Consider the following 25,641-nt stretch of genomic DNA (forward strand, 5'->3'; position numbering starts at 1 on the left):
TCAACCCATTCCTTACTACAGCTGAAGGAAACATTGCACATTTCCATTTGTGGTTTTCGATATTCAGTACAGAGGATGTAAGAAGTAAAGAAGCATGAAATACCGGAAACAACATTTACAAAAATCACATCAACATTGAAAACTTACTGCTCTGTCTGCATCTTGTGTTTAGGAAGAGCACTATCTCTTCAAAAATAAAAATAAATAAACAATATTCAAGACTTCATTATCTCTAGCATCACTATAACATTTCGTTTACCATTTAATTACCAATCCAACTCTTGAATAAAAGAAGAACGATACATAACATTTTCTGAAAAAAGCGACAAACTATATACGACTCCTCAACAAGCACCCCATGTACACGATTTTTTTTATAATCTATTGTTTTTTTCTTTGTTACAATTTTGTAAATGGGGCCGGCAAAACCAATCCCAGCAGCATGAAGGGGACCTGCTGAATTGTCAACTCGCACTGCAGCACATCAATCATGTCCCCCGTACTGATGCTGGTAGCCATCATCCTCCAGACTTAATTGAGCATTACACATTGTAGCGAATGAATCCAATGCTCTTATGGTTTAGTAGTAATTCTTTATTTGAATAATCCAAGTAAGAAGATGCAACAGGTGAGTGCCAGGGAAGCAGCCTGCTCTCATACAGCTCCACAGCAACTGACCATGGAACCAGAATGATACATAGCTATTCATTCCATAGCACTGCCACCACGAGCACTTAAAGTAACACACATGATAAAATCATACATAACAACATAACACATCCCCCCATTATAACAAAAATTAAAAAAACATAATATACACTTGACTACATAACATACTCTTTAAGCCAACCAGTTAACACTCTAGTTCTTTTCCCAAGTTCAGACCTAACCATCCTAGATCCATCATCTTCCGACAGCACCACCTTGGAACTACTACCTACAACCCTTCCCCCCTCCTCACAGGAAGAGGACACCCCAGCATGGTCACTAGACCGCCCACATGGGTCTCCTACATCGCCGGCCAACTGAGTTTGCAAACAACTATTCTCAAAATGATCCTCAATCCAGTCAAAACCATCACAATCGACCAACTCCTGAGAACCCCTAACGTCATTCTGCTCAGGATTAACAGCAATGCTCTTGAGATTCCATACTTTGCCATCATCTAGTCTGACCGAGTTCCTCAAAACCTCAATCACTCGTCTAGGTGGATCATAACGGCTTTTCACATAAATCGTCTTAAATCCACTGGTTTCCCTCGTCGCCAATTTGTAGCGAATGAATCCAATGCTCTTATGGTTTAGTAGTAATTCTTTCTTTGAATAATCCAAGTAAGAAGATGCAACAGGTGAGTGCCAGGGAAGCAGCCTGCTCTCATACAGCTCCACCGCAACTGACCATGGAACCAGAATGATACATAGCTATTCATTCCATAGCACTGGCACCACGAGCACTTAAAGTAACACACATAATAAAATCATACATAACAACATACCACACATTAACCTACGCTGAGAGTATACATTTTCACAGGGAGGTCTCACGAGAATTGTCAAATGGTGGCCATCTTAGTTGAGGGCCTGTTACCATTTCGATCTCTGATGCATTGCAGTTTATTGCAGCATTGCTGCCTACTTGCAATTGGACAAAATCAACTACACCACTTGCCCCTCCACCCCAAACTAAATAAGAAGGACTCAAAGAAAACGGAAATAAATGCTACATTATGACTCAACGAAAAATAGAGGTGGCCACTCACTGCTCGATCACCTACAAATGAAAGACGATCAAGCACCTCCCACCGGGCCTCCTATATACTTCTGAAAACATATTTATGAATCACTGCTTAGCCAGATCAGGGTTTTTCGGCGCTACAAAACCATGTACACCCAGATCCCTACCTGCAGTTTGTAAGACCTGTAATACAGGCCCTGGGCACTTCTCCATGCTTTACCTATCGACAACACATGGAAAGTAGAATCAAGAATCCTCATAACAGAGGTCTACACCAGTCATTAGACCAAGAGGACAGTATTTTCTTTAAAGCTTGAACAAAAAAGTTATGATTGGGAGTTAGGATTGGGTCAGGCAACTTGTCCAGACACTAGGCATGCGAAGGCATTCTGCAAGCATCATCCCCCATTGCTATTCACTATCTACATTTGTCTCCTAACTCATCAGCAAAATATCCTCCAAATATATGAGAATGACATGCTGGTCCACTTCCAGCTACACCACCACCCTGAGAATCTCATCATCATCATGCATGCTTTGACCACTGGAAGAAAAAGAGTGTCCATTGCAAGAAATGAGACAAAACAAATATACTCTAGTAATGAGTGAAATGCAGTTCATCCATCTACCCTCCGAGTGGTCCCATAACATAGCACCTTTCCCTCCAGTCTCCAAATAATCCCACAAAAAGACAAGATTATTGGGACACTTTTACATTCTGTACTCGGGTTTCTCTCTCCTCCTGTCTACTAGGAATCCAACATTCCTTGCCTGCTGCTTCTTCATGGTAAAGATATGCTGCAGCTCCAATAGCTCTTATACGTACTTTTCATAAAGCTCACAAAAAGTCAATATATTTTTACATTTGTGTATGCTACATAGATCTATTTAACCTTTGCTCTAATCTGTAGCTGTAACTTGCTGTTTCATGGTCCACGCCTATTCCACAACATCTACCAACACAAAGGACATACAAAGTTCATTACTCCAACTCTAATACAAATCCTAACCAAATCCCTCAACTTAAACCTAACCTTATACCTTACGTAAACCCAAGCCTCAAACCCGACACCCAACTATTACTCAAAGACCTTCCCTTTCAACACCTCTTACTCTATTCCTATCCTTATCCCAACCCTAACCTCCTACCATCACTCACACCATAACACACTCTAACACTCAACCCCAAAACATAACCTAAACCTATGCCTAACTTTAAACTAGCTCCATTCCTAATTCATTCATTTTACTACATTTTAAACATTTTGTGTAGTCTACTTTTTGTAGTGTACATTTTACTTGTCTCTTCTTTTTTGTTTGTTACTCTACTTTTTTTGCTAGTTTTATATTACAGCAAATCCCCACTTTTAGCACATTTGGGGGCACATGGGGAAATTTGCATATGAAGGTTATTATGTAGCCTATATTTTTGAGTACATGCTTTCCAAATCTTTGTGTTTTCATTATAGGCTTTCAGATGCTACTTGAAGAAATTATTGATGACAGTGTTTAATATTTATTGATGGTGTCTATATTGTGAAACTAAGAGTCCTTAATCCTTTAATCATGTTTCTCCTGTCTGCAATAGGAAGTATCATAGACTCAAAACATCTGTGGCCTACTGTCAATATAATGGAGCAGTGTTTGTTGTACGCAACAAAGATCTCCCACCTATGCTCCTCGTTGAGACTCTTCTCCAGCTTCCCTGTGTTGACATTCCAGATGTAGAGAGTGCCATCGGAGGAGCCAGCCATCACATAATTCCCATCGGGGCTACAGAAAGATCAAATAGAAGAGGAAAAGGTGAGCAAGGAAATCAGAAACAGCAGAAACCACACAATATCAGGCACTAATAAACCAGGTTTGCAAGGAACACTTTGGTACTGTAGACGAAGAAAGGCAACAGTGGTTAAAGCTATCTTAATATTGGTAACCATCACATGGTACTAATACATTATACAATGTTGTTATTTGACAATTGTTTTAAAATTAGGTCCCAATGACTATACTGTAACACTCTGGATTTGTAATCTTCTGTAGAATTGCTTGATGGCACTAAGTAAATCTGAGTCACCAAAGAGAGGGACGGACAGGCCTTAATAAAGGTCCAAAGTACATGCCCTAAATTAAGCTAATAGACAGAAAAGTACGGAGTTCCTCGGTGGCAAGTTGGCCACCTTGTGTGTACTCTAGGTTGTGAAGAGGTGGGGAATACCTCCAGTCCTGTCAGGACTAGGACCCTCACACACCCAGCAAGCTAGGTGTCATTCTTCATCACCGGGTGACTAATAAAAACTATCTACAGTGGGTGGTGCAGTGCAACGCTGCCTACCACTTGCTCTACCCCTACATTCTAGAGTCAAACATATAGCACAGAGCTTGATGGGTTTGCATGATAGCGCTGTGTGTTTTTAATTTTTTATATGTTTGACTCTAGAATGTGTAAAGTGAGACACATCAACTGTATTTAACTGGGATCATTTGCCACTACCTTGTCATGGTTTTTGATTCTCCTTCTTTTGTACTCTAGGTTGGCTGCCTTTCTCCGGGGCAATGACCCACGGGTAGAGCAAGTGGTAGGTAGCGTTGCACCACACCACCCACTGTAGATAGTTTTTATTAGTCACCCGGTCCTGAAGAATCGCCAACTGAGCACTTAGTGACTTTCTTAGGCGAGAAACATGTTGACCATCTGGGGGTTGAGCGAAAAGTTTGTCACATTGTAACAAAAGTCGCCTCCCTTATTCTTTTTAACCTGGTTGGAACCTTTACAGAATAAAAATAATCACAAAGGATTCCCTTACCTTCTTCACATTCACATACCACATCTACACTTTTTTAGGCCCCTCACACCCACGGCACCTATACGGCAAGGAACAAAGGATCTCCAATAAAGAGCCCCTTTATGGGTGCCGGTCGAGCATTGCAGCGCCGGCTCGACGAGGAGCAGACCCAGATGATGAAGCATGACACCTAGCTTGCTGGGTGTGTGAGGGTCCTAGTTCCGACAGGAGGTATTCCCCACCTCCTCACTACCTAGAGTACACACAAGGTAGCCAATTTGCCACCGAGGAACTCCGTACTTTTCTGTCTTTTAACTAAGTAAATGTGACCATGCATGTAGAAGTGTGTAAAGCAAAAATATCTACAAAGCAAAAGAGTGCTGAACAGTAAAAGGGGACACAAAGCCCCACAAATAGACAGGTTAAAGGTGCGGTGGCAAAGGACAATAATGGGACAAGCACACTTTAATTCCCATAATATTCATGGTAGGTCTTCATTATGACAATGTTAATGAGGAAAGTGACTGACAAAACACACCCAAATATCCGGGTAAGTGAATCTTGAAAACGAGCAAACAGTTTTTTATTGGTAATCTAAATGTACCCCGGACTTGGATACTCCAATGTCAACTGGTAGTGACCAGCGTTCAGTCACTGTGCTAGGTGTTGGTTATGACGATGTGCCACACTGCTGAGCCTGAACGGTTCTGAACATGTTCTGAAATTTTCAGGTGCTACCTTCTGTGACTTGAGGAAATCCAGACCTGACCTTCTGTTTCAGTAACTTCAGTGTTTAATTTGTAGAACAATAAATGCTGGTGCCCACAGCTCCGCCCAGAAGGCTGTGGCCTACACCAGCGCACCTAATGCCCCGACAGAGTAGTCTGACAGTAAGTCACGGTGTGGCTACTTTGCATTACTGGGTCACTTTTTTAGTTAAAAACAAGCATCATTTTATGATTAATTTTATGATTGTTTTAAACTAAAAAGAAACATTTGTTTATGAACTGATTGTTATTTTATTAATTGTGTCATTAAACAGATCTTTATAATTGATTGATTGGTCCTATCTTAAGAGCATTTTGAGGATATGTGGTAGGTGTATGGACAGTAGTGTGTGAGATATGGTGAATGAGCGAAGTCATCCAAGAGAAATTGTTTTGTGATACATTATAAAGCATAATAGGACAGCACTATACGATCCTCAAGCTAACTGATTGGTAGAGATGACCAAAATGCTGGTGAAGGGAGCGATGTAGATAATGGGTAACACAAGACTGGAAGTGCAGAGGGCAGTTGCGAACAGTGTGAGCATGTCACATTCCTATGAATGCAACAGCAGGCAAAACTTTGCTTTTCGAGATAAAGGGAAGGCAGGTACACATTTTGTTCATGTATGAATTGAGTCCTTGGCAACCAAGAACTTTGTACTGCACAGCTATAGGGCGTGAACGCCTCTAAGAATGTCTATCAAAACTTTATGCATGTTGCAAAAACATTTATTCATATGGTATCCATATGTTCAAATTCCGAAATCAAAGTCATCAATGTTTTAAAGTAAACATATAAAAATGTGAAGAATACAAATTATATTAGATACATATATGTCAAATACATATGTTAATCAGAAAGTTGTATTACAATTAAAGATGGTCAGAACTCAAACAACCCAATGCATTTCGGGCTCATCATGAACCCTTCTTCAGGGGTTCGTTACACTTCAAATAGAAATTTGCAATTGTTAAAGTTCAAGTCCTTCGGGAAGGTACAGATAGAGAATCTACAACAAAAGATACAAGTAATCACAATTAGATAAATGCACAATTTGTATGATAAACCATCACCTATATTCTCGGGGTTTGCATTCTCCAGAATTCCAAGAAGTGAAATTAAAATTAATAATGAAGATCAAATAAACGGTAAGAAGAGATAAACAATATGAGGAAAAATGAACGTCCATGCTGTGAATCAGTGAATGAGTAATCATTGAATGGTCCCTCTGCCGACTGGACATAGCATTACACACCTTCACCAGAAGAGTAAAGAATAATTCAAAAGTCACCCTAGGGTGACGTTATATGTGATGAGTTAGCCTAAAGGATAGATAAGTGTATAGATACCTAGCTGTCAGCCACAGCTAAAGTAACATCAGCCGTGTGATGCTGTTCAGAGTAAATTCAACAGATGACCTATAAACGAGGCAACAATTATATCACTCAGATATCTAATGATGAACAATAACCTCATCAACTATAGCCAAAGAAAGAAAATTAACATACCCCAAATGTCCAAAAACAAAGTCAAATGTTCCAGGTGATTCCAAAGTAAATAAATGCCAGAGTATTCAATATGATACCTATATCGGGGATAATGAAAACATTGTTATGACCACCATGTCGGTCACATATAACTTCACAAGTATACTGGGACCTAAGTCTCCCTCTTACCCAACAAGAAGGAAGGACGTCTACATCACGAAATGCTGAACGATCTTGCCGTCAAAACTATGCCAAAGCAACTAGAAGTTGAAAAATGAGAAAACAGACTATCACTAATCCGGTCAACATGAAATCCTCCATAATGCCAGACAGTATTCCTATGTCGTGTCACATACCTACAATATTGGTTATCACTGAATTGCTGGCAACTGTTTCCCGATGTGAAGTTTCATCAAAGCTCGAAACTCGGCGCCCTCATGAAGTAGGTGCATCGCGTTTCCGAGTAATAACCATAAAAAGAGGACTGTGAAATAGACTAGCCTGTCCCAAAATGGCGCTACTCCTAGGATACGAAGTCTATGCTAAAAGGGTTCGAGGCTCCCCAAGGTCATGATGAAAATAAAAATAAAAATAAAAGTGAAAGCAGGAAGAGAATATTGAATAGCTTGCGAAAAATAATAAGAAAAAAAATCATATTGAAAATCTCAAAGGATGTGATAATCTGAAATAGAAAACTCATGAGGAATGCAAAGGACCCCTTACACTCTTAGTGGTGATGAAACCTGAATCATAAAAAGCACAACAGCTCATAATGGTCATTCAGACCCCCTGGGATTACGGTCCCTAGTTTTTTTATCCATTCAATTTCTTTTTGTGCTAATGTGGTGTTAATGTCCATGCCAGTGTGTGTTATAATGTGTTCTAGAATGGTAAAGCGTAGTTGCGGAATGGTATGCGCGAAATTGACCCAATGTGCTGCCAATGATGAGTTCATGTTTTTGTTCCTGATCCGACTCTTGTGCTCTACTATTCTTGTTTTGATCTTTCTGCTAGTCCTGCCCACGTAAACAAGTCCGCATGGGCATTTTATTGCATAGATCACATTTTCAGTAGTGCAGTCTGAGGTATGTATCAAAAGTATGGGTTTGCCAGTTTTTGGATGTTGAAATTCTTTGCCTAAAATCACATTGCCACACTGCCCACAGTTGTGGCATTTTCTCATACCTTTGAATTGACTGTTTTGTTGTTTCCTGCTGGTGGTTTTCAATAATTCTCTCAAGTTTTGCGCTCAGGTGTGTGCGAACAATGGAGGTTGAGTAAAGACTCTCTGAAAGTCAGGTTCGTTTTCAATTAACTCCCATCTCTTCCGAATAATAGTTTTGATTTTAGGAGCCTGTGCTGAGTATTTCATCACAAAAACTTCTCGTTTTGCAGTAGATTTCTCTTGTTTTTAAAAGATCTTCTCTTCTTTTTTTGGACACTGGCCTTTTCGCTTCTTGCAAGTGGTTGCTGGATAACCTCTTATTTTGTATTTTCTCTCTTGTTCTTCAATCTGTTCTTCACAGGCATTCTTATCCGAAGTAATTTGCTTTATTCTCATCATCTGTGAAACCGGTAAATGTTTCCTCAACGACAATGGATGCGCACTTGAGAAATGTAAAGCACTGTTGACATCCGTAGGTTTTTTATAGGTTTCTAAACCTCTATCGGTTTTCAGGATTTCAATATCCATAAAATGTATCCTTTGCTCATGAATTTCGGATGTGAACTGAATTCTGCTGTTGAATGTGTTTAGTTCTGTTGACAAATGTAGTTCAGGCATGTTTGACCTGTTTGGTTGGAAAGTGCAATAAGAGAGGAAATGTATTAGACCAGGGTTGATGAATGCTGAAATGTTACATAAAGAAAGGTGATTTGGAGAAGGATATGTCAGAATAGTATGATTTGGGGTTATCTAAGTTACAAGGTCCATTTAGGGTGTGGTTAATGCAGGGTAATTATGCGGTGCTGAAGAATAGCTAAAGGTGGAATAGGAGGAGGGCGGCAGTATATCAGACTTTTTGGAGTGTATGTGAGGGGTTCAAGATGCAGTGGACTGATGTTGAAGAGGAGCTGGAAGGCGGAGAACAGATTGAATTTAGGGAATCTGCAGATGTGAAGAAGGTGACGATTGTGGTGATGAGCTATAGAGAGTTGAGATGGGTCTTACAAGCAAAATTGTGTGATGATGTGTAGAGAATTAGTTAGGTTTGGAGATTATGTATGGGTTTAGACACCAATATATTCCTTTTCATTTTTCTTTTGGGTTTTCTGGAGGTGTCTATTTTACTGATAGAGCTAGCTATAAAAATGGTGAGGTGATCCTGTAAGTGACATTGTAATGATGAAGACAGTGTAGAAGGTTACTAATGATTCTGGGTCAACAAATACCATAATTTCAGACAAACTGCTTTTCTATGACTGGAATAATGTTGACCTTCTTCCGTCTGCTATTAGAACTGTATTTTATGGAGGCAACAAAACTGACATGCTTGGTTATTTTTGTGACATATCTGGGATTTTCACAAAGATTTTTGTGTCACACAAGGCGTATAATATTCTTGGGTGGAAAAAAATCAGGGAACTATGGGCATGGCACTCAGACCAGGAACTACTTGTCTGATTTCCTGGGATACACTGGAAAATCATGAACTTCAGAGTATTTTAAATTCTCATCTTGATATATTTAGGGACAAACAAAATTGTTTTGAAAAAATCTGCTGCCCTTGTTTGTCTCAAAGTAAGCCATGTTGTTTTAAGTTTTACAATGCAGTAATGCAACCACTTGAAACATCTGGAGTGCAAGGGGGTAATTCAACCTATTGAGTCCTCTGAAAAGGTTACCCCAGTTGTGGTTGGGAACATTAGTTTGTGTGTCGATCTCAGGACTCTCAACAAAAACATACTTGCTGACTGTAATGCCCTACCCAAAATATTAGACATTTTTGCAGTTTGGTAATGCTCTTTTTCTTCTCTGCAATCTGCAATTGGTCTAAGATTGTCATGTGATTAAAAAAAATTGAGTAGTCTAGGTTATTACCTACATTTATTATTCCTTAGGCACGACAGGAACAAAGAAAAGACTACACAAGCACTACTTGTGGCCGTCCATAGACAACAATGTGCGGGCGTTTGTGTAATTTTATCATGTCTGCGCAAATGCAAATATCGGGATGTAATGTAATATTACGGAATATTGCTAATATGGACAATGAGTCACAAGATAGTCCTTTCTCTAAAACTCTTTACTATTTACCTATAACGGTGTAGAAAACTACAATCATGGCGCTCATCATAGATTCGAGTGCACCGTATTTTGTTAAAACTTGTTAAAATCCGATATCTGAGCTCCTTTTAAAAACCCGATCGGATTACTCTTGAGACGACTATTAACTCCCTGTGGGGCTGTATCATATTACAGAATTTCATAAATACTATCGTGAACATAATAAACACGAACATGGACCGCCTTGTAAAAACTACAAATATGGCGACCGACATGCCCCGTTCTTTTCGTCTTAAATGATCACAGTTGAGACCTATTATCTGGTGATTGTAATCACGCTGGGTATATAAAGCACGGACGCAGCACTGTTATTCAAACCGATACCGACAACCAGTGAGACCGGACGGGCGGAGCGCGCGCTGATAGTGAAGGTATGTGAACTACGAACGCTTAGTTCTGGGGGGGTTATTCTATAGACTATTTCCCTGCAGTATTCGAGAAAATGTTACCCCGAGTATATGGCCCTGGGACCTGGAATGGACTTTGTAATGAGTGTCTTTTCTGGCTAAAAACTGGGGGATGTTCCTATATCTAACAGACATCCACTCATATAGGTTACCGAAAATGTGCGATAAACAATGTTCTTTCGGTTTTAAATTTAGACACCTGATTTATTCTGAGGTGTAATTTAAAATAATGTAAAATAAGTTACGACCTCTGTATAATAATAGGAAAGATAATGCCCTTCCTTTCAAAAAAGCATAAGCAGTCGCTATTTCGGCCTAACAAAATGGAAGGGAACGCCCCTCTGAACTTGACAGTCATAAACAGTAGTACGAAATATCACATATGCAAATTTAATGAACGCATCTCTAATATTGTCAAAATAATACGTTTATTTAGACACTGCTGACCTACCTCAATTGAATAAGAGGAAGGAGACATCCCTGAAATCGTGCAGTATTTTGGATCACGTATGACCAGACTGACACACGAAAGATACGGATAAACAACTTTATATGAGTGCAGCAATTGTCTTGAAAAGTCACAGCGCAAAGTAAATGTAAGCGCTTCATTTTGAAAATTATTCCACTTGTTAGAATATCAACCTTAACTTTGCTGGATGTAAAACTAAAACGTCTGTTAATTTACATACAGAGTCTCTGATGATACAACAGGGAGGAGGAGCCACTAATGCCATAATCGCTCCTGGATTGAATCTGGTATTGCAAAAATAAAAATTTGCTTTACACGTAAGATATAATTTAATTCCATTGCCTTTATAACCATACAGCTTTAAACCACCACGTAAAATTGCACTACTAATAAGTGTTGTATCTATTTTAGAAAGAAGATGTTTTAATAGTCCTGAGGAAGGTGTTCCAAACACCAAAGCACCGAAACGCGTCGACAAACCTTTGATGAAAAGAGTTTTTAAAATAAAAAAAATTTTTTAATTGTATAAATTATTGTTTTTTTATATGTTTTGTTAGGACAAACTATGTTGCACTGAAAAATGTATATATTGAAACAAATTGTGTGTACTGTATATATGAACTAATGGTTTTTACTACAAAAAACAATAAACTAGATACATCTAAAATGTTATGCTTTTGATTTAAAGTTTGTATGTGGTGGGCTGTTGGTATAATTGACTAGACTGAATGGTATTGTTTATCTGAAAATTCGAATACACAGAAAGGACTCTCTCTTTTTTAGTTGTTATATGTCCCGGTCCTTTCTGGGTTTAAAAGGGAAAACTCTCTCCTTTTTTAGGTAACTACATTTATTATTCCTTCAGTGCCTACAGCTACCCTAGAAGACCTTTTGGGCTGGCTTCAGTGGCCTCAGTTTTCTAAATGTTAATGTTTAAGTTGTTACAGGATGTGCATGGATTTCACGCTTTCAGGACAACATATTAATACAGAAAACAGCTGTATCGTGGACCAAGTATTGAATACACTAGAAAAATATAGAAGGACTGTGAAATTAGACAATTGCAAATTCTTTTAAGGAACATGTTGAATATTTAGGACATTATTTAACACCTGAAGGTATAAAAACAAATAATGACGTGGCAAAAGCAATCACTGATGCGAATCCCCTATCAATATGCAACAGTTAAAATAATTCCTGGGACTTTGCACATATTATTAGCGCTCTGTAGAAGGATTTGCCCTGGTTAATGAACCTGTGAAACAAGTTGTTAAAAAAAGTGATTGATAAAGCCCATTTGTTAAAACCTTAGTAGGAAGGGGGGTTGTGTGTAATCACTGTGGGTGCAAGTGCCTGTGGCATTAGAGGTGTTGTCAGATGATAGTCAGAAGATACCTATTTGTGAATATAACATTGCTTTTGCTTCAAGACGCCTTTATAAAGCAGAGATTCACTATTCTACTGTTGAAAGGGAAGCCCTAACATGTGTGTGGGCAGTCAAGCATTTTGGAACTTATTTCTGGGTTAGGACGTTTATTCTATGTAGCAACCACAAACCTCTTCAGTATTTTTTAGGCAAAACGGGCACAACATGTTTCCAGCAGCAGAAATAACACGAGAGCAGATTTTCTGTCAAGAATCCTTGTGGACTACCCTAATTTAAATGTGACAACTGGTGATGCTGTGGAATGTGCAGCAGGTATTTGATGATGGAGTGATGCAGTCTAATGGTGCTATATCATTGCTGGAATTAGGATGCAAGTGCATGTTAGGATAACATCTGGGGAGAGGAGTTGGCCTAACGGCTAGGGCGGTCGATCTCGAATCTGGGGAACTGGGTTCAAGTCTCGGCAATGATGCTGAACATCCTGTGATTCTGGGCAAACCACTTAATCTCCCTGTGCCTAACAAAAATGAATGTGTGTCCTCATGTAACGTAACTGGTGCCATGTAAGGCGCTTCGATACTCGATTCGGGTCAAGGTCGCGCTAGAGAAAACTCTGCAAAAAAAAAACAACAAAAAAAAACATTTTATCTGATGTGAGGAAATTTATTGTGAATGGCTTGCTCAAAACATGTTGTTTGGAAGGTGGGCTGCAAAGTGTTTTTTCAGGTCCAGAATGAACTAAGCTTAGAGCACTGTATTTTTTGAAAGGAGAAAAGGTTGTTCCTGCTATAAATATATGCTCTAAGCGCATGTGCTTAACTCATGAGGGGCATCAAGGCACGACAGGAACAAAGAAAAGACTACACAAGCACTACTTGTGGCCGTCCATAGACAACAATGTGCGGGCGTTTGTGTAATTTTATCATGTCTGCGCAAATGCTAATAAGAGTTTAACCAAGAGAAATAAGCTGCTTAGCCTTATTGAGTTTCCCCCAAAGATCATGGAAGAAGTGTGCAATTGATTTCATGGGACCCATTCCAGTGGTACAGCGCGGTAACACATACACAACTTTTTTAGTTGATTATTATTGGAAAGGGATGTATTATGTGCTCATAAAAAGCGCCTACCACACACAAGGTTGTGGATTTTCTTGAAGGGGTTTATGCTACTTAAGGGAATCTGGAGGTGCTAGTCTCCGATAATGGAGTCCAGTTAATTGCATACAAAATGAAGGATTACATTCTGTCTAGCATTAAACAGCTCACAGTAGCAATTTATAGCCCCAAAAACAAGGGCATGGTGGCTAGAGTAAACACTGGCAAACAGGGTGGGTGAGGAAACCATCAAACTTGTATGCAGTGAGGGTATATATATTGATAAAGCTTTAAGAGACAAGTTTTGGAATTATCACATTACAACACAATCTACAACAGGTAGTAGCCCATTTAAACTGCTACAGTTAAAGGATCCTCTTTCTAATCTGGTACCTGTGTACATACAAGATTGGTGTGGTAGAAATGATGCAGGTGTCATGCGGGCTGCAAATAACAGATAAGGGATAAGAAGATGAATTGTGTCGAAAGGTACAAGTCTCATCATGTTAGTGTAGATTTAAGATGGGGGATCTTGCCAAGCTATAGAAAGTTTTCAGTCCTGACAAAGGCCCAAGCAATGCCTTTTAAAACTACGCGTGTCATTTGGGTAAGGCGCCCGTATAAGTGCATAATTACTTTTGGAAAAACAAGAGGAGCATGGCAAAGTGCAAAATGAAAGGCTGCAGATAGGATACATAAAGTTTTGTGGTTTTGAGTCCACCTCAGAGTTGAATATGTGATGGTGTGATTGCTGGGCCCGACTGTAGGTTCTGGTCACCATACCACACTATGGCCAACATGAAATATAATGTGTTCAGGGATTGTGTTGCTGAGGGATGTGTGCATGGTGCTAGGGTGGAGAACAGTATTACGAGTGATGTCCAAGCGAGTATATGTGATTCTGGTGTATGAAGTGAGTACAGAAATTCAAGACATGCTTGTTCTGAGCCAGAATCTGATACAGGGAATATAGAAGAAGCATTGTTGTCTGAGAAGAGAACATGGTAAATGATGGTTCTGAATCTCAATCTGACAAAAACACTATCTGATATTCATAGTCCTTTACTTGACCTTTCTCACAAGTTCATAACTGCTACCCATTGGTCGGTTAGACACAAGAAATCTCCTGGTTATTTGAAGAATTTTGTTTGCACATTTTTTTTGTATTTGTTTAAACATTTTTTTGCATTCTAAATTGCTCATTTATCATACGTTCGAACTGGATACTTTTCTATTGAATGGGAAAGGAATATATTAAGATATATTGTGTACTCTTCGTTTTTCTCGCTCAAAATGCATGGCTCTTTTCGTCCATGTTTATTGCCGAATTGTATTACATAATTTTAATGCTACCCTAGCTGGAACGGTGGCGCGTGAGCAGGGCCAGTTTTCAGACATTCAGCCAGCTGGGCAGGTGGGCAAGCTGAAGTGTGTTACCCAGTACTGCAAACGTAGTGGACCAGCTAATCTGCTGATTTTGGAACCTGGGTCATAATCTGAGATTAGCGCTTAAAGGACAGTCATTTCATTGAGGATAAAACCATTGAATCTTGCTGTTACTATAAATGTACATATGTGTTATGTAGTTGTGCAATTCAAAGATGTAAATCCCTGCTTAACATATACAATGTTGTATTGCCTCCCAACAACCCACGTGATGTACAGATCTCTATTTCTCCCCAGTTAGGTTCACACTATATACATACACGCATTCGCCACATCCTGTGGACCTTTTCCATGGTAGCGAGTCACAGGGGGACTCGAAGAACTCAAGTGTGGAAGCTGCAGTACCCATTACAATGCTCATGGGGTTCCCAGACAGCCGCGCACGCTAGCGTGAGGCATCCTGGATCTGTGTGCTGACCTGTCTCCTAGACCCGGGGGAGCCTTCTCCACTGAGCAAGCTGGGGCTGTCTAAAGCGTCTAACCTCAAGCGATGCGTTGTTGCTTCTTGCAGAAAATGAAGCCTTTATACCTCTTACTGTTTTTAAAACTATTTTATTTTTGAATCTTCAAGGAAGTGAAACATATGTTTGCATTTGTTTTGTATACCTTGTTTGTTTTTTACATGGCAATATAAGGTGTGACTTTCAAATAAAGAAATTTCACATTGTTTGGATTCTTCTTCAGATTTAGCACATACATCTAAAAACCTAAGGATTTTCCATTTACACCCAACTCTAGACCAGGTGATAGTACCCAAGATTCCTGAGAAAGATTTTAGAAACAAGACACGAGACAGAACTGTTGGTGATTTATTTGCAATAACACAGTTTGATAACAGAGAGCTGCAGAAAGACGTTAACAAAAGCTCAGACCAAGATCTGTGCTGAAATGCACAAACAGAGATTATATACAGAGAACTAGAGAAGCAGCAGAGGTGGTGAACTCCAGTGTTGTGTGTAGGTGTCACTGTTGACCCTCAACCCATGGTGACCTGTCTATGGGCAGTACACCTGATTGGTGCCAGTCTGATTCTCAGTTCCGGGTGATGTCAACAACTTGGAGGATTTTCACTAAGAGGTAATGAGTGACACCACAAAGTGGACAGCGCCTGGTTTGCCTATGATGTTAATGGTAAGAACCATAGCTTTTATGTACAATGTTCATTATTTTACAATGACATGTTTCTTAGTGTGTAGAACCCATTTCTTTTACATTCAAGGTCTTGCAAAACAGTAAGAGTCACTAAGTATAACAGGTTCTAGGAGATCATTACTAAGCTAAGAAGGGCCACTATTTACTAGGACCTACAGATTTACGTGCAGTAAGCAGAAAAATCGCTTTATTCCCCAAAAAGTTGGAATATAGGATACTTACTGCATTTAACAAGGTTACCTGTCATCAGGCCCAGAGTCAATTTTCCATTCCCACAGAAATTATGAAAAGGCAATGATGTGCAGAAGTGAACTCCCACATTAATCCAATTAGTGGAATCACCAGAATAGAGGTGGTAAAGGGTCATTGGCAGGGCTGGACCTGGCTGTGGGCAGTAGCTGGAAAAGGTAGAACAATGGTAGGGCTCGACAAGGGCAATGGCAGGAGGCTACATTAGGATATTCGTAGGGTTGGACATGGCTGTGGGGTGGCGACTGGAGATCGGATTAGCAGGACTGGACATGGCTGTAGAGCGGCAGCTGCAGGTGGTAGGACGCAACAGAGCTGAACATGGCTGTGAGCGGCTAGAGGTGGTATGAGGACACTGGTTCGGCCGGACATAGCTGTAGAGTGGCGGCCGGCGGTAATAAATGATGCTGGCTGGGCTGGACATGGATGTGGGGTTACGTTTGTGTCAACATTCGAATAGAGCATACCTGAAGGAAACAAGACAAGAGGAAGCACTTAATAATCATTGCCCACTACATTTTGACATGGTGTGGAGGGGGCTATAGATACTTATCTTTCTAAAGATGTTGTAAGAAATCAAATGTGTACTGATGGTTTACAGGCTTGTATTTAGATCTATTAGAATTTCGGAAAATCACACAAAACAGGGTAAGAGCAAGAAACTCACGTATTACAGCAAAGAAGGCAATGTTAGAATTTTGCTGACTGCCATCCGATAACAGCTTCTCACTTCTTACTATGGCTGCTTTGCAGCCTGTAAAAATGCAGCTACAAGCCCAAGCTTAACATGTTGTCAAGTAGCACCTTTCCAAACTGACAACAGCCTCTCAGGCTGGATCCTGCTGAACGTCTCTGGACACAAATAGTTCTTCATTTACCATGGGAGCAACATGTTCCCTTCACATTAATACAGTGTGTTGCTCATAAACACTCACGGTCTCCTACGCTACAGGAGAGATTGTACATTCTGTATCAAAGAAAGTCCTTATGAGGAATCTGCGTGAATGAGAGCAATACTGAGATACATCGGCCTTCGCCAAGTGCAAGCGACCCTGATAAAACTCTTCATCACCCACTGAACAAATGTGTGGGTCACTGCATGCATCTTGTGCTGGCTGGTTTTAGGAGATGTGTATTCTGAAGTCCTGCAACTTGAATGTTATAGACGTACTGTTGTTGGGATCCCTTGCAGTGGCGGCTCCTTGAGGGAGTGCTGCGGGTCGGTGTGACGGCGGAGGGTCAGGGTGGGGGATAGCAAACTCTGGCATTCGACCGAACGGAGTTAAGTAAATAAATAAATAAAATAAATAAAAGGAATTACATTGCATGCGCTGCAACGCCAAACTGCGATGCAGCACGCGCAATGTCATTTGTTTTATGTATTTATTTATTTACTTAACTCTGTTCGGCCGTATTCTGGAGTTTACTACCCCCCACCCTGCCCTTCCCCCGCCCCGCCTCACCGCACTCTCTTGAGGAGCTGCCACTGATCCCTTGTGATGTCAAGCTCAGGTGCGGTGCACAAAGTGACACATATTAATGTAATGTTTATGTTGTAACTTGCTGCCACACATTCAAAACTCTAATTTATTCTGAAAAATATAAACAATATGTGATTCTTAACAGTTAACTACATCAGCATCGCATGGCAAATAACCTTTTTTTAATAGTTAAATTATGATTAAAAAAGTTCCTGACTGTCAGTCAAGATTGCTCTTGGTGGACACCCTATCTATGTCGCTGTGGAACTTTGCCTTTCCTGAAGGGTCACCCAGGATTTTTTGCCTTTTTAGTGAACCCTATTCGTGTTGAATGTAGAACTCCGTGCACTGTACTCCTAACAGTGGTAAAGGGCTTGTGTTCTCCTCTTTAAATATGATAAAGTTGGTAAACACCTAATTGGTACACAATTTGCTTATACATCCCTAGTATTGGTGCTTATTGGAGCATGGTGTTTGCAACACTTATTTTTGGAACTGGCACTTATTTTTCCTCATTAGATTTTGGCTCAGATAAAGAGAGAGAGAAACACACAAAAGGGGGAAAAAGCAAAGAGAAGAAAGAGAAAGACAGAAAAGGAGTGAGAAAGACAGAAAGGATGAAAAAGAACCTGCAAGAGTGAGATAAATGGGCAGCGAGTGTCTGGTGGTGGATCAAAGAGGCATGAGGTGGAATAAAAGCCTTCGCACTTTTTGTAATTGCTACCACGACATTCTGTATCGCCAATTGCAAACTTCTGAGCACAATTTTGGGCCCTTTACAAATTAAGCACTGCCTAGAATGTGGTATCATCTATAGCCAGGGTCTGCAAATTGAATATTACAAGGGGGCTGCAGCCCTTCAGAAACCCTGTAAATCGCCTCCAGTCCTGCCAACAGCAGCCTGGGAGTGCAATTTTAAACAGCCATTTTGACCTGGAAAAATTATCCTTTTGCTAGGCCTGAATTTTCCCTTTTAATAGTTATAAGTTACCCCTACGGTAGGCCTTTAAAGCCCACCGGGCTTAATGGTGGTTAAAAAGTGGGACATGGATATTTAAAGTTTTACATGTCCTGGCAGTGAGAAAGCTCCAAAGTTGTTTTTCACTGTGGCAAGACATGCTCTCCCATACGTTAACATTGGTTTACACTGATATTTTTTTTTTTAACTTTTTATTGAAAGATGGGAAAACGAAGTACAAGGCAAGAAGAAATCAGTATACATGGACATGTGTTCACATAGGAGGACACCTAGGCACAATATTATACAACATATCAATAGTACATATTGTGGGGAGGGGGGCCAGCGGGGAAACAAATTTAAGGATAACAGAAAGCACACAAGACATGGAATGCCGGATCAGGGGGACAGAGGGACTTCGGGGTTGTCCACGAACGGAGGCGCACATAGATTTCCACGGTACGCGTTCCATTGGCTCCAGATACTATTCCATTTTCTAGGTTTGCCCCGCGCCACATACACAGTCTTCTCTCTGAACATACACCAGTCCATATTCTCCTTCCACACCAATACCGTGGGCGGGCGCTGGGAACCCCACAGCTGCGCTACATCTCTTTTGGCAATCATATTCCCCAGGGTCGCCCACTGCGTCTGGGCCACACTATAATCATTCGGCTCCCACACATTCAACAGGCACGGCCTGGCTTCGGGCTGCAGCACCACCCCCGTGACTCTACCCATCACTGCATGCACATTATTCCAGAACTTCACCACCTCCGGACACTCCCAAAGTATATGGAGGAAAGTACCAAGCATCCCACAACCACGCTTACATAACCCATCCGAGGAATAACCCATGTGAATCAGGTGCGGACCAGTGATATATACACAATGTAAGATCTTTAGCTGAACGAAACGGAGACGGGCAGGGATCGCGACTTCCTTAGGCGAGGATAGTGCAGCTTGCCAATCCTCGTCGTCCAGCTCCAAACCATCGCCGGTCCAGACCTCCCTAAGACGCACTAACAGATCCACTCGGGTGTTGATCAACTTCTTATATATCAGGGAAATGGTACTGTCGGGGACGTGGCCGTCAAGGAGCCTATCTTCAAGGGGGGAGGACTCGGGGACGACAGTACCTGCAGGGAGAACCGAACTCAAGGCATGGCAAATCTGTGTGTATCGGAAGAATTCCCTGTCGCTCAATTCATATTCTGTCTGTAGTGCCGCAAAGGTCTTGATTTTGCCCTTGACCCAAAGATCGCCCACACAGCTAATACCAATCATATCCCATTTTTCAAACCCTTTCGTTTTACAGAGACATCCCAGCCTTTCAGAAGCATACAAGGGGGTCGCACGAGTCAATCGATCTTCCCAACCCACAGACGCATTCGCAGCATGCCACACTCGTACAGCAACCTTGGTAGGTCCAGATAAATCCTTGCCCGCCGCCTTGGAGTAGAGCTCCCTCCTGTAGTCCCCGCCCGGTAGCAAATACTTATCCATTTCGAACGCCGGGTTAGGAGCAGGCGCATATGTCGCATGATTAATCACACTCAGTTGCGAGGCCCAATAGTAACGCCTAATATCCGGCAACGCTATACCCCCATCATACCAAGGAAGAGTGAGTTTAGCGAGGGAAATACGCGAACGTCCATCCCAAATTAACCGTCTCTGCAGGCTCTCTACCTCCCTAAAGTAGCTCGCCGGAATAATATCGAACGTATTCTGAAGTGCGTACAAAAACCTCGGCAGGGCCATCATTTTAAAAAGGGCTGCGCGCCCGAGCGGCGATAGCGGCAACCCGCGCCAGCGCTCAACGTCAAGTCTCAATCTTTGAAGGGGGGGGGAGCAGATTATGTGCGTAGCGAGCCGCAGGGTCTAAAGTTATACAGATCCCCAGGTACTTGAAGCCCGTCGGAGAGACCCGAATGGGGCATCTGCGAGGCAAGGGAGGGGGACCGCCCGAGAGCACGTATACAGAGGATTTAACCCAGTTGATAACAAGGCCCGAATTTTTCCCAAACGAAGTGAGCACATCGAACAAAACATTAAGAGATTTTCGAGGGGACGTAAGGTACAATAAAATATCATCCGCGTAAAGCGAGACGCGATCCTCAAAGTCCGGGGACAGCTTGATCCCCTTAAGCGAGGGCTCCCAGCGCAACCAGGCAGCCAGCGGCTCAAGGGCGAGTGCGAAAAGCAGTGGTGACAACGGGCAGCCCTGTCGCGTGCCCCTCCCGAGAACAAAAGACGCTGAGACCCGACCATTCACAACAACCTGCGCCAGCGGTTCCGCATACAGAAGTTTCACCCAGCCGATGAACCCGGGGCCGAATCCGAATTTCACAAGAGAGGCCCAGAGATAAGGCCACTCAAGAGTATCGAAGGCCATCGTAGCATCCAAAGAAGCCAAGATGGCCGGTTCGTGGAGTGACGCCACCCTCGCGAGAACACCGTGCAAGCGCCGCAGGTTAAGCGCCGTGTTGCGATGCGGGATAAAACCGGACTGATCCGGATGGACCAGGTCGCTGATAACATTCGTCAGGCGGTTAGCTAATACCTTAGCCAGAATTTTCGGTTCAGCGTTTAGAAGCGAGATCGGTCTATAAGAAGAACAGCGATCCCGTGGCTTCCCTTCCTTGTGGATCACTACGATAGTAGCGAGACGCTGGTCACATGTAAGGGAGCCAGAGTCGCGGGACTCTAGAAACATATCACGAAGATATGGAGTCAGTTTGTCTGGGCACAGTTTATACAGTTCAATGGGCAGACCATTAGGACCCAAGGCCTTGCCAGAGCGGATTGAACGAATGGCAGTAGCCACCTCATCAGCCGACAGCGCCGCGTCCATCAGGTCTCTGTCAGCCGCAGACAGGCAGACAAAGTAATATCGCGAAGCAACAAATGAGAGTCAGCCTCCGGTCTGTCAGAGACCGGAGCATACACGGTTCGGAAGTGTTCCGCAAAGCATTCAACAATCGCAGCCGGGTCAGTCACGCACACTCCATCAAGGTTCTCAATCACAGGAACTACACGACTCGCCCTTTCTTTCTTGTCCAGCCACGCAATCAATTTACCCGCCTTATCCCCAACATCATACAGTCTGCCCTGCTGTTCCCTGCCCATGACCTTCGCAGCATCAGTAACCAGGGCCTTATAATCTAATTGTTTGAGGCTGAGGGAATGAAGTGTGGCACGGGACACCCCGCGCTCCAAGTCACTCTCCAGTGCGGTTATCTCGGCCTCCAGACGGACCACCTCTTCATGCTTACTTTTCTTGGCGGTGGCGATCAAAGATAAGGCCTTCCCACGTATCACAGTCTTAAACGCCTCCCACAACGATACAGAAGATGACACAGATCCCACATTTTCTACAAAATAATGATCAAGGGATTTCACCAATTCAGGAACGGGTCGTGGGATTGCGAAGAAACCAGGGGTTTATAGGTGCGACCGTCCCTCATTACTTATGGTAGTATCCATGCTAAGCCAGACTGGGGAGTGGTCGGATATGCCCCGGGCGAGGTGCCTCACCTCCCCAACAGAGGAGGACAGCGCCGCCGGCAACAGAATATAGTCGAGTCTGGACAGACTGCCATGGGCACCAGAGTGAAAGGTGTATTGCGCCTGATTCGGGTGCAGCAACCTCCAACAGTCTACCAGACCAAATGTCTCCAGGAACCCACTTAACCAGGATTGCGACTTGGGGAGATCCCTGGGGGGGTAGCGATCTATGTCACCGGAGACAACCAAATTGAAGTCTCCGCCTATCACCAAAATGCCCTCAGGGAGCCCCAGTACTACACGCCCAAGATCAGCAAAAGTCGAGGTCTGTAGACCCGGTGGAACATAGACAGTGACAAATGAGACCGTCCTCCCCTCCCATCTACCAGTGAGAGCGGCATAGCGCCCCCTCTCGTCAAGAAGCACAGCATCAATTGCCAAGGGGAGGGAGGACCTGACGAGGATACCCACACCCCTAGAACCAGAGGTGAAACCAGAATGTGCCACCAGACGATACCCTCGCAGATTCATGGCATGGCACCAACCAGATGCGTTTCCTGCAACAACACAATATCGGGGGAGAGGCGCCGCAGTAGCTGCAACACCACACCCCGTTTTATCCTATCCCCCAACCCATTGACATTCCAACACATTAGTTTCAACCCACTAACCCCATCCCAAAAAGATGTGCAGAGTCCACCCCACAACGAACACCATGACCTAATCAAGAAGAAATACGATACGTTGCCTTGAAAGAAACCCACAAACACCCAAAAAAACACCACCACCCCCCAAAGAGAACCCGTTACAACGCCCCCCACCCTGCACCCCTGCGTTAGACTCAAAAGCCACCCCAACTTGCAGTGTGCCTGTCGCCCCATCATTAAACTAGTCAACGAAAAGAAACCCCTGAGGAGGAAAGAGTCCCACTCTCCCCGCCACCCCGGGGTACATAGCAATAGGACACAATATTAGAAGAAATATCGAACCCAGCCGAAAAGTATGTGAATGTTCAGAAATCAGGAAACATAATGTCACTCTTGTTCCGATACGCCGCCCTCGGCTCCACCCGGATGCCCGGTTGAGTCAGTCTGTTTGGGGAGGGTATCCAGCCAGTCACTAACTCCGTCAGGACGATCAAAGAAGAAAGTCCGGTCTTCATATTCGACACGCAGCCTGGTAGGAAAGAGCATTGCGTATTTCAGGCCCAAGTCTCTCAGCCTTCGTTTCACTCCCTGAAACCCCATCCTTTGTCTCTGAACAAGCTGCGTGAAGTCCGGGTAGAAATTCACCGTCGTGTTCTCAAATTTGATGGGGCCACTTACTCTCGAGGCCTGTAGGATGGTGTCTCTGTCCCTAAAATTGAAGATCCTGGCGATGATAGGTCTCGGCGTGGCGCCCGACTTCGGCTTTCCGCCCGGCACTCGATGGGCACGCTCCACAGCAAAGAATTTACTCAGGCCTGTGGGGGCCAGGTGATTCAAGACGATGTCCTCCACGAGAAGATCAGTTGCCAAGGCACCAGAGGTTTCAGGGACCCCGACGAGGCGTATGTTGTTGCGCCGGGCCCTATTTTCAAAATCCTCCAGGCGATGGACCATGAGATCGTTGGAGGAGCGCAAGCGTCCAACTTCCGTCTGCAGATCAGAGACATCGGTCGTGAGGCTAGAAGTCTTCAGGTCCAGAGACTTGACCCTTTCATTGGTCTTCGACAAATCAGCTCTGATCAAAGTAACATCAACTGCTACAGTGTCTATTTTGAGAGCGAGAGCCTCATATTGCTGACCAATGGAAGTCTGCATGTTGGCAATGGCGCCCATGACGTCCTGCAAGGTCAATTCGGCCAACGTAGTCGGATCGCCAGTGGGGCCCTCAAAAGCTCGACTGGCACCACTGGGGGACCCCTTGGGTTGGGTATAGCGATCCATGACGTTGGTTTGAATCGGTCCCCCGCATAGAGGCGTTTTAGTCTTCCGCTTCTCGTTGTCAGGCCTGGTGGTCATGTTGAATGGGGAGCCCCGAGGGGGCCCGCGAGACCTCGTGAAAATGGCCGTGCACCCCCAGACCACTGTAAATAACGAAGGTGGGCTGAAAGGGCAGAAGCAGCAACTCAGCCCAACACCCAAACCCTCAGAACAGTTGGCCTACAGTCAGGTAGCAAAGTCAGGCTGGACCCCGACGGAGGAGCGAGGCAATCACGCAGTCGGAGAAGGCAGCGGCCCAGAAACGAAACCGAAAGTCAACTCAGGGCAACAGGGGAAACCCCTCAGGCCGCTGTTGTTCAATTACTCCCCGGCGTCTTGATGTGCCAGCTCCCGGTGTCGCCGTGGGGCGGGCCTCCAAAACTCTGGTCGGCGTATCTGCGGTTCCCGAAGTCCAAATGAAATTTTGAAAACAGCTTAGGTATCAGCTCAGGTTCATCTGCAAGAACCCGTGGTCAAAGTCAGGATATCTTTCAGGATATATGCGGAGGGCAGCGAGGGACTCGGGAGCCCTGTGCTTACGCGGCCATCCTGGATGCGCGCGTAGCTCCTCCTCCTACACTGATATTTTTAATACGTGCTAAATTCATACAGGGAATAGCTAAAAATTGTTCACGTACTCGTTTTGATTGTGATTTAAAATCCAACTTGACGTCAAGTCTTATATTACTATTTTGGATATGCCACTTTTAGAAATGCTCAATTTCCTGCCAAAAACTAAAAGGCTTTTCTGCCAGCGTCCATCTGTCACACAATCTCAGATGGCTTCCTTGTGGTAAGATGTGTATTGCTCCCAGACAGTGGACACATTTCTTTGGGTGGGGGAGGGGACTCCTCCCTTAACATAACTGCTTGGGAGGTGGTGCTCAGCTCCTTTTCTGAGCTTCAGAATTCCCAACATGGCACTGGCAGATGAAGCACACATCTAGGTCTGCCTCCCTTTTGTCTCTCTAAGCAGGCTGGCGACAAACCCAGAGGCAGGAGAGAAAATACCCAGAACTTGTTTAGGAGGTGGACAAAGGTTTAACTTGCAACCAGAGGCTGGCATTGGGCATAAAAAGGGACTCCACAGACCTTTGCTCAGAACACTCCTAGACAGGTGAAGAATCATAAGGAGTGCCGTGCCATCTGATGAAGCTGAAGGAAGACCATACCTGCTTGCCTTGAACCTAAAATACCATAAGTGACTCTAAGGCTCAGTTGTCTGACTTCCTGTGTGGTGTGAGTTACATGGACACAACAAGCTTCCAGAGACTTTTTCATGCTTTCCAGTTGATTAGATTCAACTAGATCTGACCTAGTCCCCTCTGTTGGCCTCCGTGGGAGTGAGTCCTGACCCCCAAATACTGTCCCCAAGATCATAGAGCTCTGGTTGTGATCAGGGTGTACTCCTCCCTGCCTAGCTGCAAGCTTCACCAGAGTCAACGCTGAGCATCGATGCCGACAA

General features: G+C 43.3%; 1 protein-coding gene across 2 annotated transcripts in view; it reads right to left on the reverse strand.

The window, feature by feature from the left end:
• ATG16L2 (autophagy related 16 like 2) overlaps positions 1–25,641 on the reverse strand; it is a 586,089-nt gene that overhangs the window by 15,577 nt on the left and 544,871 nt on the right. The window contains exon 17 of one of the 2 annotated variants that reach the window (XM_078658598.1): positions 3,406–3,507. In XM_078658598.1, the coding sequence (XP_078514724.1) occupies positions 3,406–3,507 (102 nt within the window). Of the gene's footprint in view, positions 1–3,127; positions 3,508–25,641 lie in introns of those variants that run through there. The other variant, XM_078658597.1, reaches the window with a different exon arrangement.

Source organism: Lissotriton helveticus, chromosome 8 (genome assembly GCF_964261635.1).
Source record: "Lissotriton helveticus chromosome 8, aLisHel1.1, whole genome shotgun sequence".
Lineage (NCBI taxonomy): Eukaryota > Metazoa > Chordata > Amphibia > Caudata > Salamandridae > Lissotriton > Lissotriton helveticus.